The 15,884-nt window shown below is 43.2% G+C and overlaps 1 protein-coding gene across 1 annotated transcript in view; it reads left to right on the top strand.

The window, feature by feature from the left end:
* L3MBTL3 (L3MBTL histone methyl-lysine binding protein 3) overlaps positions 1-15,884 on the top strand; it is a 158,896-nt gene that overhangs the window by 74,161 nt on the left and 68,851 nt on the right. Inside the window, exons 10-11 of the mRNA XM_038771269.1 lie at positions 5,512-5,603; positions 7,696-7,847. Of these exons, the coding sequence (XP_038627197.1) occupies positions 5,512-5,603; positions 7,696-7,847 (244 nt within the window). The remainder of the gene's footprint in view (positions 1-5,511; positions 5,604-7,695; positions 7,848-15,884) is intronic.

The following is a 15,884-nucleotide window of genomic DNA, read 5'->3' as shown; positions in this document are numbered from 1 at the left end:
CTCTTACATCAATGAGAGAAGTGGACTGTTGGTTTCTTTCCAATACCCTTATTCCAAGCATTTCATGAAAGGAATGCAATGTCACTTTCCGTTTCAAGCTTGCCATTCTCCAGACTGGTGTAACAGATGGTAGAAAAATTCTACTACTGCAAATGAAATTTTACTCTTAAAGGAATGACATTTTAAGTAGATCCCGTACTAAGAAGTTCACTGTAGGTATATTTTACCACTTTTCTTAATTGTTAGGTTTTCTCCTTGTAAATACGTGTTAGGCCTGGATGTGTGTTTGAAAAATATTGTGCAATCTCACATTTTTTCAATATAAAAATGTTCTAGAATCACCATCTTATCCTTGCAACCCCAGTACAGTCTGGGGTTGTATTTTGGTGCCTAAAGAACTATCTACCAATTCAATTTCGGAGTGTCCTAAGGCTGTGGTTTATTGGCTAGCTGTCCCTTCATCTTCACACAGATAAAATCAAGCCTGGAGGAAAAGATACTTATTTTCCTCCAGTGGTATTTATATAGCTCCAAACTGAATGCATTGCACTTTGAAAGTGCAACAGAAGAACAGGACACATTTTCTGACCACAAGATACTTACGGTCTTAATGAGGGAGATATTTGTAGGTCTCCACCATCTGGCTCCATTTCACCTATCCAGTCTATTCACTCTCTAATTTCCCAGCCTACTGACATCAGTCCTCCCAAGCCAACTTCCTAGCTACTCTTCTCTCAACTTTCCTTCCTCCCTCTCTCCACTTCTTCAGGCTGTTTTCCTGGCTTGGAATGCCCATCCTCCTCACATCAAACAGACAGTGGCTGTATGCAGTCAAATCAGTCTAAAAATCCCACTTCCTCCAACAAACTGTGGAGGGTATTATGGCTGAAGGAGCAGAGTTTCAAGCCTATTGAAGATCAGAGTCCAGTATTCACACAGTTATAGTTGTGATGACAGCCACAGCAAAAAACCTTCCCGGTCCTCTAAAAGTTGGGAAAGCATGTGGTGTTTAGCCGTTCTCTGTCTGGAGCTGGGGCTGATGGGTGGTCCCTATGGCATTAGGAATGGGCAGATTCTCTCATTGGCTGCAGGCTTGGTGGGCACCAGTGAGCCCAGTCTAGGGCTCATGCTGTTCATCTTTTTCACTCTTCCCAGATGGGAGACACCATGGTATTGTTTAGAAAGCATGGAGTCAAAATAAATAAAATTGAATGTTCAGTTGAATAGGCATATGTACACAGGTTCTGAGGATGGGCACAAATAAATACATAAATACAAGAGGCAGCTGAAGGCTTGATAAGATTAATAATGTGGTCAACGGGGAAAGGCATAAGAAGCAGCGTAGCAAGAAGCAGCATAGCCTAGTGGAAAGAGCATGGGCCTGGGAGTCAAAGGACCTGGATTTTAATCCTGGCTCTGCCGATTGTTTTCTGTGTGACCTTGGGCAAGTCACTTCACTTCCTATGTCTGTTTCCTCAACCTTAAAATGGGGATTAAGTCTTACTCCCTCCTACTTAGACTGTGAGCCCCATGTGGGACAAGGACTGTGTCAAAACTGACAGACTACCCCAATGCTTAGAACAGTGCTTGACCCATAGTAAGTAATTGACAAATACCATTATAAAAGCTTATTGGATAAGGTGGGATTTTAGGGGTGGCAGAGGTCTAGTGGGTATGGGAAGTGAAAGAGATCTAGCCTTTGGGAACAATGCAAGCAGGGTATAGAAAGTTGGCAAACTGAGAGAAGTAAGGGAGGTGGCCAAAATAAGTGAATGAAATAAAAAATCAAGAGAAAAGATTTGAGCATTATATAAAATCAATTCCCAGACATTGAAAAAAAATAGAAATAAATGTAGTTTTTCTTTGAGCGATGCTTTTGAAACATGAACGAGAGGTGAAGAAATCCCCTCTTAGGAAATGCTACTCCCATAGCAGTCTAATCAATCAATGGTATTTATTTAGCCCTTCAGTGTGCATATTTATTTAGCCCTTCAGTGTGCAGAGCACTGTACTTAGCTCTTGAAAGAGTTCAGTACAACAGAGTTGGTAGTCATGCCTCTTGCCTACAATAAGCAAAGAACTCTTTCCTTTAGAACACAGGAAATGTGGACCCAAGATGAATTTCTGGAGGTTTGAGTTCACCAACTTTTGTAGTACAAGGTCAAATTTAAAGATAATACCTGCAAGCATTGACTTAAAACATAGCAGTAATAATGATTATGTTATTTAAGTACTTACTGTGCATTGAGCACTGTTCTAAGTGCCAGGGTAGATACAAATCAATCAGGTTGGACCTAGTTCCCGTCTCGCAAGGGGCTCACAGTCTAAGTACATGACTGCTATTTTGGGTTGGTTTTCCTCTGTGACTGTCAAGTTTTATTCCAAAGAATAAATTGCGTCTTTACGATACACTTCTATAGAGTGTAGGTCACACAGGCTGACAGTTAATTTAGCTATAGAGAATTCCTTTGATCTGAAGGGGAAGATTTATCACATTGCTGATGCCAGTTTGGAATCAGAATCTGCCTCATAATCATCAATGGCATTTGAGTGCTCACTGTGTACAGGGCATTGTACTAAACACTTTGGAGAATACAACACAACAGAGTTGGCAAACCTATTCCCTGCCCACAATGAGACCTCTAGTGTCACTAGGACAAGGACCTAGACAAGGAGAGGGTGGGGGAAGTGCTTCAGCAGCCCAGATCCTTTCTGCTCCCAAGAATGGGGTTTAACTGAAAGGATCCAGGGTGGGATGGAGGAGATGAATCTTTGTTAAGGTCCCAGAGGAATGTGGTAAAGACTTTCATCAGACAAGCTCATCACTATTAATTATTAAATACCCACAGTGAGCAGAGCAGTGAACTAAATCGGTTCAGGTGGTACATCAGGTCTCTAGGAGGGCAACCCTCTCAGGGAGGAACAGTCCAGTTCACTTGGGTAAGCCAGGGGATTTCTGAACAACAGAACCGCAAGCCATCAGGTCATCATTCATTCATTCATTCAGTCAGTCATTTTTATTGAGCGCTTACTGTGTGCAGAGCACTGTACTAAGCGCTTGGGAAGTACAAGTTGGCAACATATAGAGACGGTCCCTACCCAGCAGTGGGCTCACAGTCTAGAAGGGGGAGACAGACAGCAAAACGAAACATATTAATAAAATAAAATAAATAGAATAAATATGTACAAATAAAATAAATAAATAAATAAATAGAGTATACATACAGGTGCCGTGGGGAGGGAAAGGAGGTAAGGCAGGGGGAATGGGGGGGGGGGAGGAGGGGGAGAGGAAGAAGGGGGCTCAGTCTGGGAATGTCTCCTGGAGGAGGTGGGCTATCAGTAGGGCATTGAAGGGAGGAAGAGAGCTAGCTTGGCAGATGTGCGGAAGGAGGGCATTCCAGGCCAGGGGAATGACGTGGGCCGGGGGTCGACGGTGGGACAGGTGAGAACGAGGCACGCTGAGGAGATTAGCGGCAGAGGAGTGGAGGGTGCGGGCTGGGCTGTAGAAGGAGAGAAGGGGGGTGAGGTAGGAGGGGGCAAGGTGATGGAGAGCCTTGAAGCCGAGGGTGAGGAGTTTTTGCCTGATGCGTAGGTTGATTGGTAGCCACTGGAGATTTTTGAGGAGGGGAGTAACATGCCCAGAGCATCAGCAGTGCCATCCCTCGTTGCAACAATAACTCATGTAACCCAGCATTCAGTGTTGGAACTGGGCTGATTGGAGGGCAGTCGTTGTCTTGGGACAGCCAAACTTATGGTTATTATTATTAATAATAATAATAATTGCTGTATTTTTAAGCATTTTTTGTATGCCAGGCACTGTACTAAGTGCTGGGGTGGATACAGGCAAATCAGGTTGGACATAGTCCCTGTCCCACATAGGGCTCACAGTCAGTCCACATTTTTCAGACGAGGTAAATGAGGCACAGAGACAAGGCCAAACCAGACAATTGGCAGAGCCAGGGTTAGAGCGCATGACCTTCTGACTCCCAGGCACGTGCTCTATCCACTAGATGTGCCATCTAACATCTCCAGCTTTTCCCTGTAGAAGCCCACTATGTATCGCTCATCCTTGAATTTATCCATACCCCTCTTGAACTTGCTGATAATTTTGGCTGGCCCAGCTTCTGGGAGTAGCCTATGTGACCTGCTGTTCACTTGCCATGAAGGACAGTGGCCTTCTGGTCCTTTGGTTTCTCTTATTGCAGGCAGTAAGCAAGGGAAATTGCCATCACTTCTGTCTTACTAGTTATGGTATTTATTAAGTGCTTACTGTGGGTCAAGCACTGTTCTAAGCATTGGAGTAGTTAATCTGTTAATCAGATTAGACACAGCCCCTGTTCCACAAGGGGCTCACAGTGTAAGTAGAAGGGCATACAGGTTTGTAATCCCTGTTTCACTGATGAGGAACTGAGGCTCAAAGAGTGACTTGTCCAAGGTCACAGGACAGGCAGAATCAGGATTAGAACCCAGGTCCTCTGAATCCTAGGTCCATGCTCTTTCCAATAGGCTGCAGTGCTTCTGTCTTGCAAGCAAAATGTGGCTATGGCTACTGGAATGCCCAACTCTGAGAGCAAGTTTTAAGCCCTCTTCAGGTACAAAGAAAGGAAGGCAAAGAAGTACAAGGGCTAATCTTAAAAAGAATCAGGGCAGAGAGAAGGAGGAAAAAACAGGGAGCACTGGAGAAAGCCTCATCAACATAAATCAGATTTATCCTGAATCTTCAGACATTTTTTTCTGGTTCAAGCCCTATGCTGAATCAGATCCGCTACCCGTTCTCTGCACCCTCCTTCTCTCTTCTCTTTATTATTTCCCCTCTTACCCCACAATCCTTCTGTTTGAATTCAACCTAGCACTAGCTCCTTCCAAAATACTCCTATCGTACTACCTAATCAAGACTTGGTCTTGAAGACAAAATAAACCCATGTAAAATATATGTCCGTTTGCTCACTTCCTCTCCTTCTGGCAGCAGGAGTGAGTGAAATACAGTCTACAGGCCTTTAGTTGATTTGTGGAAGTGGCTGTCCTTTTGACTGCTGTGGCTCCTAGTTGTCTTTGAAGGCTGATGTGATTACAGTCAGCAGCCCCCTGCATGCCCCTGCGGTAGGTGTGGAAACACTGGGGAACCACGCCATAAGGAAGTTCAGCCTATTTTGTGCCTTAAACCCCTCTTTCAACGTCCTGCTCTTCACTGTGACAGCTGGAGGAGGAATTTGTTAGTCCAGCCTTGGCAGCTCAGTGCGTGTGACTGAGTAAACCCTCCAGCTGAGTTAGGTCTTTGTCACTTGCCTTTTATGAAGCCCTGGCCAACCAAACTGTGGTATATTTAATCTTCCGTTAGAGAAATCCCCCCCAACAACAACCCAGTCAGGTGATTTGAAAACATCAAAGTGGAAGGTGGAGCAGATGTTTTATTGGTAGTCAAATGTAGACCATCTTGAGCACCATTCGGATAAGGTATATGTGTAATCTCTGTGTGTATGTGTGTGCGCACATGTGTGTGTGTGTTTTTAGGCTATAAAGAAGAGGAATTTAATTGGCAGGCCTACCTGAAGACATGCAAAGCTCAAGCCGCTCCCAAGTCACTCTTTGAAAACCAAAACACAGTAAGTCCCTCTCCCCAAGTCTTGGTAATGTACTGCTTCTGAAGAAGGCTAGCAGGGTGGTATGTAGGAAGAGTTGAACTTAAGTGGTGGTGGGGATTCTGAGAATTCGTACTGCTTAAATTTCTGCCTCCTTGGAAATAAGAACTTGAAATCCCCATGTAGGACATCATTGTTTGCTTTGTTAAGTATCCTGTTGGTTCATCATCCAAGTGTCTTTTGACCTTCTCATTAAATTAAGGGTACTTTCATTTATCAGTGTGGCACATACACAGCACCTTAGAGGCAGTGACTTATATTTGTTCCAGTCTTTACTAGAAACATACTTTCCAGTACTTTTCAATCCAGAAAAAATAGTAGCAATATGGCTCATTCAGAGCTGGAATCTACCTGTCTTTCTCAGTTTGTTCCCGTTTCCAGGCAGCTACCATATTCTGTGTGAAACCTGTCCATTACCCTACCTTGTCATCCCTTTTGCATCACTCCCATAAGATCGTAAAATATACAATAATTGGGTCAGAATGGTGGTCCATCCAGTATTCTGTCTGATAGGGTTTGTTGTTGTATCGTACTCTCCCAAGCACTTTGTACAGTGCTTTGCACACAGTGAGCACTCAATAAATACGATTAAATGAATGAATGAACAATGGCAATGGGATGCTTGAAGGAACAGTTCTTTCCAAGGAATGTCCTGAGATGGCATGGCTGATAGTCTTTCTTTTGCCCTCCTTGCTAGCCATCGTATTGGTTAGGAATGTACCACTTAACATTCCTAACTTTTCCGTCCGCATCCTTAACTCCCGCTAGTAAGGCCACTTATTCATAAATTGGTCATCCTACCTGATACAACTTTTAGTGGGAAGAACGCATTTCATACACTTGCTACCCACAACTTGAGGGAATATCTCCTTTAGTTTTGAATCTGCCATCATCAAGTTTTGGGACCAGGATCTCTGAAGTGTGTTCAACGGCAAAGTAGTCCTGCAGTCTTACGATGGGCGAAAAACTGAATTTATACTTTCACTGAGAGAATCTCTTAAATGACAGGTATCCACATGGGCAAGTACCAGTGGTACCAGTGGAAGTGGTCTCTGCTGTAGTCTGTGATCTTTTCTGTCAGTTAATATCCATCCTGCCTAATTAACATCTTGCCCTCCTTTGACTCGGTTGACCAGGACAACTCAGACCGAGACACTGTGTTTCCCGTCTCACCGAGGGCTTTAGTTCCTGTGTTGCCTGCCTGCTCACATCCATACTTCTTTAAGGGAATATGGTGCCCCTAATTGAAGTGAGATAGGGTCCCTGATTGCCATTTTCAGTAAGCAAGTGTAACACTGACAGAAAAGTTAGCCACCTGGAGCTCTATAATTGCCGTTATGCCATTTGGAAAGAAAGTGTTCATTTCTTCTCTTTAAAAGTGCTTGCCTGCTATTATATTTTTTTTCTGTCCATGTCCCAGGTTCTGTGAGTCTAGTGGAAAGAACATTGGTAGGGGGTCAGGAGGCCTCAGTTCTGGTTCCGTCACTGCCACTGGATGACCATTGCCCAAACCAACTGATGTAACTTGCTGTTCCCCAGTTTCCTCATTTGTAAAATGGGGATGATAATGCCTTTCTCTCTTGACCTTACAGAACTATTTATGGATAAAATGTGATAACTGTTGCAAAGGAGAAATACAAGTTTTGTACCCATTCAAAGTGTTGCATAGCTGGGCATAGTTTGGTAACCTGTTCAGTCCCTGGGATTAGAACAAATGTCATTCCTTTTTTTTTTTTTTGGTCTGGCCAGATACTGTTGCTGTTATAGATCAAATAATGTGGCCCTGTTGATGGATTAAGCACTGTTAAAGTTATTTTGTGGTATTGCATGTTTCTCATCTTGGAGACCTAGATATTTGAGTTCATTTTTGCAACAAGGCATCTTTCTTTAACACTTCTTTGGGCTGCTGCTTTGCAGAGGGACCAGGAGAGCATTTGAAAATTATACATATGCACTAGTGTGAGGTCTGGTGGTGGGGGTGGGAGTGGGGGAGCCAGAGGAGGGTTTAGTTTTATGATGAGTATTTATCTTTAATTAAATCTCTGTGTTTGTGTAGACCGTGATTCCATCGGGATTTCGAGTTGGGATGAAGCTTGAAGCTGTAGATAAAAAGAATCCTACGTTCATCTGTGTTGCTACGGTAACAGATATGGTAGACAATCGGTTCCTGGTGCATTTTGACAACTGGGATGAGAGCTATGACTATTGGTAAGATATTTCTTTGTGGGCATTCTTCCAATGTTTTCGGAAAACTTCTGTTGGGGAAGGAACGGCATGGCAGCATCAATAGCTCTGTGTCCAGGAGTCACTCTGAATCTCTTTTTTAATGTAGGCTCTATTTACTCTTCTATTTAAGAGTTGCTGAATTAAAGGAAAGAGAGTGAGGAATTTCTTTCCCTTTGATAAAAGCAAATAGCTTGGTTTAAAGGCAGGCTACATCTTTACAATGATAAAATTTTTCCATTTTGAGAACTCTAAACCTTTTAGATCTGCGTTTCTCCCTACCATTTTCTATGTACACTAAACTCTAGTCTGGGAGTTTTATTAAGGGAAAAATTTGGATTTTTGTTATATTAAAAAACCATATGGAGTCACAACATGAAAATGGTATTGGCTCCTTCAAGATATGACCATATCACATTGGAATTCAGTTTTTTCAAACATGCTTCAGTTTCCATTTTTTAGGATTTCAAAGACTTGAAAATTTAGCGGGCCCCTTAATAGCTCTCTAGTTTCACATATACTTCTAAGAACCCATCAGAAAGAGGCCTAAGTGAAATAATTCCCTAGTATAAAATGTGGAACAAAGCACTCTCCTATAAATTAGGAGTATGTTTACACAAAGAGCCTTTCACTCACAATTTAATTTTCCCATACATACTACGAACATGACCATGTTCGTGGAGAGTATGAAAGTCCTCTACCTGAAAACCTGCTGTTGTCCAACCATCATTTCTTTCCAAGCATCCTCACACCATGGTTGGATTCTCCCAAGATTTTCATGAATTTTGGAATTAATGAAGTAGCATGGCATCATGGAAAGAGTGCGGGCCTGGGTGTCAGAGGACCTGGGTTCTAATCCTACTTCATTGCTTGCCTGCTGGGTGACCCTGGACAAGTAACTTACCTTTTCTTTGTGTTAGTTAACTCATCTGAAAAAGGGAGATTAAGTGCTTCGTCTCCCTCCCACTTAGATTGTGAGCCTTGTGTGGGATAGGGAGTCTTTCAGCTCTGGTAATCTGGTATCTACCCCAGTACATGGTACAGTGCTTGGCACAGAGTAAGCACTTAATAAAAACCACATTATTATTTTTATTAGCTGATTATTAATAAATTTCCCCAAAAGAAATAGTATACATTGCAAAAATCCAGTTAAACTGGATAATTAATATTAAGATTTCCATGTATCTCTAAGAATTTACTGGAATTAATTTCCCTTTTTATAAAATTCTGTTTCACTAATAGCTGAGTAGCACGGCTATCCGAATCATATTTTCCATTATATTTTATAATGTTTGTGGGGGTTTTCTAATGGTATTTTCTATGTGCCAAGCTCTGTACTAAGCTCTGGGGTGGGTACAGGCTAAAGGATGGTTGGATATGGGGCTTGTGACTTTTTCTACAGAGTCCTGCAAATGTTGGTTTTGGTTTCCAGGGGGAGAATTAAGTGAAGAAGGAAGGCTTTGGCTGTGCCTGAGTGATAGCTTAACCCTAGCAGAATGATGTCTGAAAATGGCTGGATAAATAAATTAAATGTTAAATCTGAAGGGCTTTGAAGATGGGAAGACCTGAGGTCTGGCAGGTTTGAGGAGTGAGGAGGGTTCTAGGCCAGTGGAACAGCATGAATGAGTGGTAGACATGATGAGAGCAGGGTAAAGTTAGGAGATGGGCTGGGACAGAGCAAAGAATGTGAGCTGGGGAGGTGCTGGGAAAGGAGATCTGATATTTATCAGTCAGTGAATCAATCAGAGGTATTTATTGATCACTTACTGTGTGCAGAGCACTGTACTAAAAACTTGGGAGACTACAATACGAGTTGGAAGATGTGGTCCCTGCCCATAAGGAGATTAAAGTCTAGAGGGGGAAAAAGTTGGTTGAGAGCCTGGAAACCAAGTGTAAGAAGTTTTTTGTTTTGAGTCAGAGGGAAATAGCCAACCTTTGGAAGGTTTTGAGGAAAGAGAAGGTGAATGCTGAGCGATGTTTCAGGATAATGATCCAGGCAGCTGTAAGGAGAATGGACTGAAGGAGAGGGAGGCTAGCAAGAAGGCTGATCAGTCAGTCAATCTACCAGTGATATTTAATGAGTGCTTACAGTGTGCAGAGCACTGTATTTTCTTATGGTATTTGATAAGCACTTACTCTGTGTCAAGCCCTGTTCTAGCATCGAGTAGTGAATAGAGCATGGACCTGGGAGTCTGAAGGTCATGAGTTCTAATCCTGGCTCCACTACTTGTCTGCAAGATGGGCCTCAGTTACTTCATCTATAAAATGGTGATTGAGACCGTGAGCCCCACATGGGATGGGAACTATGTTCATTCAATCATTTGTTGAGTGCTACTGTGTGCAAAGCACTGTACTAAGCACTTGGGAGAGTATAATATAAAAACAGATACATGCCTGCCCACAGCGAGCTCACAATCTAGAGGGAGAGACAGATATTAATATAATGTGTCCAACTTATTTTGCTTGTATTCACCCCAACACTCAGTCCAGTGCCTGGCATATTAGTAAGTGCTTAGCAAATGTTATTATTGTTACTACTACTACTAATAAAAATAATAAATGGGGTAGATATAAGATCATCAGGTCCCACATGGGGCTCACAGTTTAAGGAAGAGGAAGAACAGTATTGAATCCCTATTTTGCAAGGAACTGAGACACAGAGGTTACTTGCCCAGGTCACATAGTAGACAAGTGGTGGAGCATGAATTAGTGTCCTCTGACTCGCAGGCCTGTACTCTTTCCATTGGGCCATGCCGCTTCTCAACATAGAATGGATGATAGAGATGAACGATGTGGGCTTCAAAGAAGAATGAAAGGGAATAGAAGTGATGGGATTGTGTGAAAGTGGCATTAGTGGGGGGCAAGAAACAGGTTGACTCCTCCCCTGTCCCACTGAGTGTTAGTGAGTGGAAGAAAATGAGATAATAATAATAGCATTTATTAAGCACTTACTATGTGCAAAACACTGTTCTAAGCACTGGGGAGGTTACAAGGTGATCAAGTTGTCCCACAGGGGGCTCACAGTCTTAATCCCCCATTTTACAGATGAGGGAACTGAGGCACAGAGAAGTTAAGTGACTTGCCCAAAGTCACAGAGCTGACAATTGGCAGAGCTGGGATTTGAACCCAAGACCTCTGACTCCAAAGCCCGGGCTCTTTCCACTGAGCCACGCTGCTTTGGGAGAGAGCAGTGGGAGAGACAGAAGAAGAGAGTGATTGAGTCAGGAACAGGTCAAGAATGAAGGATTTTTTTCAGGATGGAGCAGAGATTCCACAGGCTGCATTTGTCTAGGGCTGTAGGGAGTGGAGAGGTGTTGAATGAGAGTGAGCCAAAGGGGTGTGGTGCAAAAGGAGAAAGATCTTTTTAGCAGTGATGGGAAAGGAGGACATGGATGGAATGATTAGAAGGAGACGTTTGAGAAGATAAAGTTAGGTTAGAAAGTCTGAAGGATTTCAACTTCGTTGTGTTTTAGACTGGGGTTTCTGTGGTGATTGATGGTAGGATCTTGCAAATGTATGAGAAGGAACACTTTCAGCCCCTAGCAGCTAGGGGCTCTTTGTTTTGTAAATAACTTGGATGTAGAATCTCTACTCTCTCCAGCTCCAAAATTCCTTTATCAGCAGACCTACTCTCTTTCTCATACACTCACCCCACTGCAAATCTGTCCTTTTCCCACACAGAGACTTCCAATCTTTGATTCTCTCCTACATTGTAAAGTGATCTTGTCTCACTTGGAATCCAGTGCCCAGAACTGGATTTTAGAACAGTGCCCAGTGCTTAGAACAATATTTGGCACATAGGAAGCACTTAACAAATATTATTTAAAAAAAACAACAAAAACTACCATCTCAATTCAGAAATCGAGACCTCCAACACTACCCTCTCTACTGAACTCAACTCCCTCAGCCCTCTTCCCTTCGTCAAACTTGCACCACTAATCTGCCCATAGTACTCTTCCTCAGTTCCTGTGCTTGAGCTGCAGAGCACAGTTTGTGGAAATCTAGACATCTGTCTGACTTTGTCCTTTAAATTCATTCTTACCTGTTTCAATTTTGCCCTCTCCTCTGCCTGACAACATTACTTCTCCTTCCTAATTCACATCCTTATCCATTGCCACCTCCAGCTGTTCGAGATATTTAACTTCTTCCTCAAACCTTGTGTCCCTCTTGCCCCCACCATCTCTTTCCCCTAATGATCTGGCCACATACTTCATTAACAAAACTGAGACTATCAGGTGTGAGCTCCTTTAAGTTTTCCCTTCCAATCCCCCTCTTCCTTCTCCACTCTCTTCAACTCCCCACTATTCCCTGCAGTATCTCAAGAAGAGATTTTTCGCCTGCCCTCAAAATGTATCCTCTCAATCCATGCTTCTACTCCCATCACTTTATACCTTATCGAAAAACTTGCACCCTCCCTTCTTCCCTTGTCATTTTCAACAGTTCACTTTTCTATGGCTTCTTCCCCACTGCTTTTGAACATGTTTACCTATTTCGTATTCTAAAAAAAAATCCTTTGTCCCTATGACTTACACTTTTCACTCCATCTTCCTCCTACCATTCCTCACCAAATTTCATGAGAGAGTTGTCTACACCCACTGTCTCTGCTTCTTCTCCAAGTCTTTCCTTGATCCCCTCCAGTCTGGTTTCCATCCCCTTCACTCCATGGGAACAGCCCTCTCTAAAGGTAACAAAAGACCTCCTTCTCAACAATTCTGATGGCCTGTAATTCAGCTGCTTTCAATACTGTGGATCACCTTGAAGCTTTATCCAGCCTAGCCTTCACTGACACTGACCTCTCTTGGTTTTCCTCTTATTCATTCAATTGTATTTATTTAGCACTTACTGTTTGCAAAGCATATCTCTCTGACCACTCTTCAGTCTCTTTTGCTGGCTCCTCCTCTGCCTCCTAGGGGCCTCTCGAGGCTCAGCTCTGAGTCCCCTTCTATTCTCCACCTTCATCCAGTTTCTTGGAGAACGCATGGAGCCCCTCCCTCCCATGGCTTTCTCCACCTTCACCCAGTCTCTTGAAGAACGCTTTAGCTCCCATGGCTTCAACTACCATCTCTTTGGATGATTCCCAAATCTACATCTCCAGTCAGTCCTGACCCGCAAAGTCTCACATTTCTTTCTGGCTTCCAGACAGCTCCACCTGGATGTCCCACTGACACATCAAACTAAACATGTCCAAAACAGAACTCCTTATTTTCCCACCCAAACCCTGTCCTCCCCATCTTTCCCATCACTGTAGACAATACCACTTTTCTCCCTATCTCACAAGCCCATAACCATGGCATTACCATCAACTCATCTTTCTCATTTTAAGCCACGTTTCAATCTTTCCCCAAATCCTGTTGGTTCTACCTTCACGTTTTCAGAAAAATCTGCCCTTTCCTCTCCTTCAAATTGCTATTCTGCTGATCCAACCACCTGTCCTATCCCACCTTTACTACTTTATCTGCTTCCTTGTTGATTTCCCTGCCTCCTGTCTCTACCCACTAATCATTTAAAAAAACAAAAACATTTAATCCATGTCTCCTCTTCCTCAAGAACCTCCAGTAGTTAGTTGTCCTTCCACGTATGTATGTATGACAGAAACTCCTTACCATCAGCTTTACAATACTTATTCAGCTTGCCCTTTCCTCACTGATCTCCTACTACAGCCCAGCCTGCACACTCTGTTCCTTTATTGCCAGCTTACTCACTGTGCCCTGTTCTCATCTATCTTGCTGCCAACCCCTTTCCTATGTCCTCCCCATAACCTGGCCCTCCCTCCCCCTCCATGTATGCCCAGACCACCACTCTCCCCACTTTCAAAGCCTTATTAACTTCATATCTCCTTCAAGAGGCCTTCCCTGATTAAGCTGTCTCTTCCCCAGCTCCCTCTCCCTGCTGTGTTGCCTATGCACTTCGATCTGTGATCTCTTGGCATTTGATATTCACTCCATCCTCAGACCCACAGCAATTATGTACAGATCTGTAAATTATATATTATGAATTATTTATGTATATTAATGTCTGCCTCCCCTTCTAGACTGTAAGCTTGTTGTGGGGAGGGACTGTGTTTACCAGCTCTGTTGTACTATACTCCTATAAGCACTTAGTAATGTTCTGCACACAGTAAGAAGCGGCTTGGCGTAGAGAATAAAGCACGGACCTAGGAGCCAGAAGGTTCTAATCCCAGCTCCGCCACCTGTCTGCTGTGTGACCTTGGGCAAGTCGCTTCAATTCCCTGGGCCTCAGTGACCTCATTTGTAAAATGGGGATTGAGACTGTGAGCCCTACATGGGGCTGAAACTGTGTCCAACTTGATTTGCCTTGTATCCTCCCCCTCCTCCCCCTCCCCATCCCCCCGCCTTACCTCCTTCCCCTCCCCACAGCACCTGTATATATGTATATATGTTTGTACGTATTTATTACTCTATTTATTTATTTATTTTATTTGTGCATATTTATTCTATTTATTTTATTTTGTTAATATGTTTTGTTTTGTTCTCTGTCTCCCCCTTCTAGACTGTGAGCCCACTGTTGGATAGGGACCGTCTCTATATATTGCCAACTTGTACTTCCCAAGCACTTAGTACAGTGCTCTGCACACAGTAAGCACTCAATAAATATGATTGAATAAATGAATGAATGAATCCTTCCCAGTGCTTAGTACAGTGCCTGGCGCATAATATGTGCTTACAAATAGAGAAGCAATTAGGGAAGAAGTGTGGCTCAATGGAAAGAGCACGGGCTTGTGAGTCAGAGGTCATGGGTTCAAATCCCAGCTCTGCCAATTGTCAGCTGTGTGACTTTGGGCAAGTCACTTGACTTCTCTGTGCCTCAGTGACCTCATCTGTAAAATGGGGTTTAAGACTGTGAGACACACATGGGACAACCTGATCACCTTGTATCCTCCCCAGAGCTTAGAACAGTGCTTTGCACATAGTAAGCGCTTAACAAATGCCAGTATTATTATTATTAAATACCATTATTATCATTATTATCATTATTAAGTGCCCAGATAAGTACCATCAACTCTTGTTGTGCTCTAGTTGTACTAATAGTCTAGCCATGATATGACAAGTGCTTAAATCACTGTGTGACTTTTTGGAGAAGCATGGCCTAGTGGAAATAGCACAGGCCTTGAAGTAGGAGGACCTGGGTTCTAATTCTGACTCTGCCACTTGTCTGCTGAGTAATGTTGGGCAAATCACTTAATTTCTCTGGGCTTCAGTTACCTCATCTGTAAAATGGGGATTAATAATAATAATAATGGTATTTGTTAAGGACTTACTATGTGCAAAGCACTGTTCTAAGCGCTGGGGGGAAACAGGGTGATCAGGTTGTCCCACATGGAGCTCACAGTCTTATTCCCCATTTTACAGATGAGGGAACTGAGGCCCAGAGAAGTGAAGTGACTTGCCCAAAGTCACACAGCTGACAAGTGGCGGAGCCGGGATTTGAACCCACTACCTCTGACTCCAAAGCCCGGGCTCTTTCCACTGAGCCATGCAATTAAGACTATGAGTCCTATGTGGGACAGGGCTGTGTCCAACCTGATTGTATTGTATGTACTCCAATGGTTAGTACAGTCCCTGGCACATAGTAATTGCTCAACAAATATCATTTTTTAAAAGATGATGGCTCCTCAGAATATTTTGTAGGAATAATCAGCAGGATTAAGTAGTTGATTGGACACAAGATCTGATTGAGAGTGACGAGTTGAGGATAATAACAATAATAATAATGATGGCATTTATTAAGTGCTTACTATGTGCAAAGCACTGTTCTAAGTGCTTGGGAGGTTACAAGGTGATCAGGTTGTCCCTCAGGGGGCTCACAGTCTTAATCCCCATTTTACAGATGAGGTAATTGATGCCCAGAGAAGTTAAGTGACATGCCCAAAGTCACACAGCAGACAATTGGAGGAGCCAGGATTTGAACACCTGTCCTCTGACTCCAAAGCTTGTGCTCTTTCCACTGAGCCACACTGCTTCTCTATGACATTCAAGGTTGCAGTCACAAGGAGGATGCCAA

The sequence above is a fragment of the Tachyglossus aculeatus genome, chromosome 2 (assembly GCF_015852505.1).
Source record: "Tachyglossus aculeatus isolate mTacAcu1 chromosome 2, mTacAcu1.pri, whole genome shotgun sequence".
NCBI classification, from domain to species: Eukaryota; Metazoa; Chordata; class Mammalia; order Monotremata; family Tachyglossidae; genus Tachyglossus; species Tachyglossus aculeatus.
This window is presented reverse-complemented; position numbering and strand designations above follow the sequence as displayed.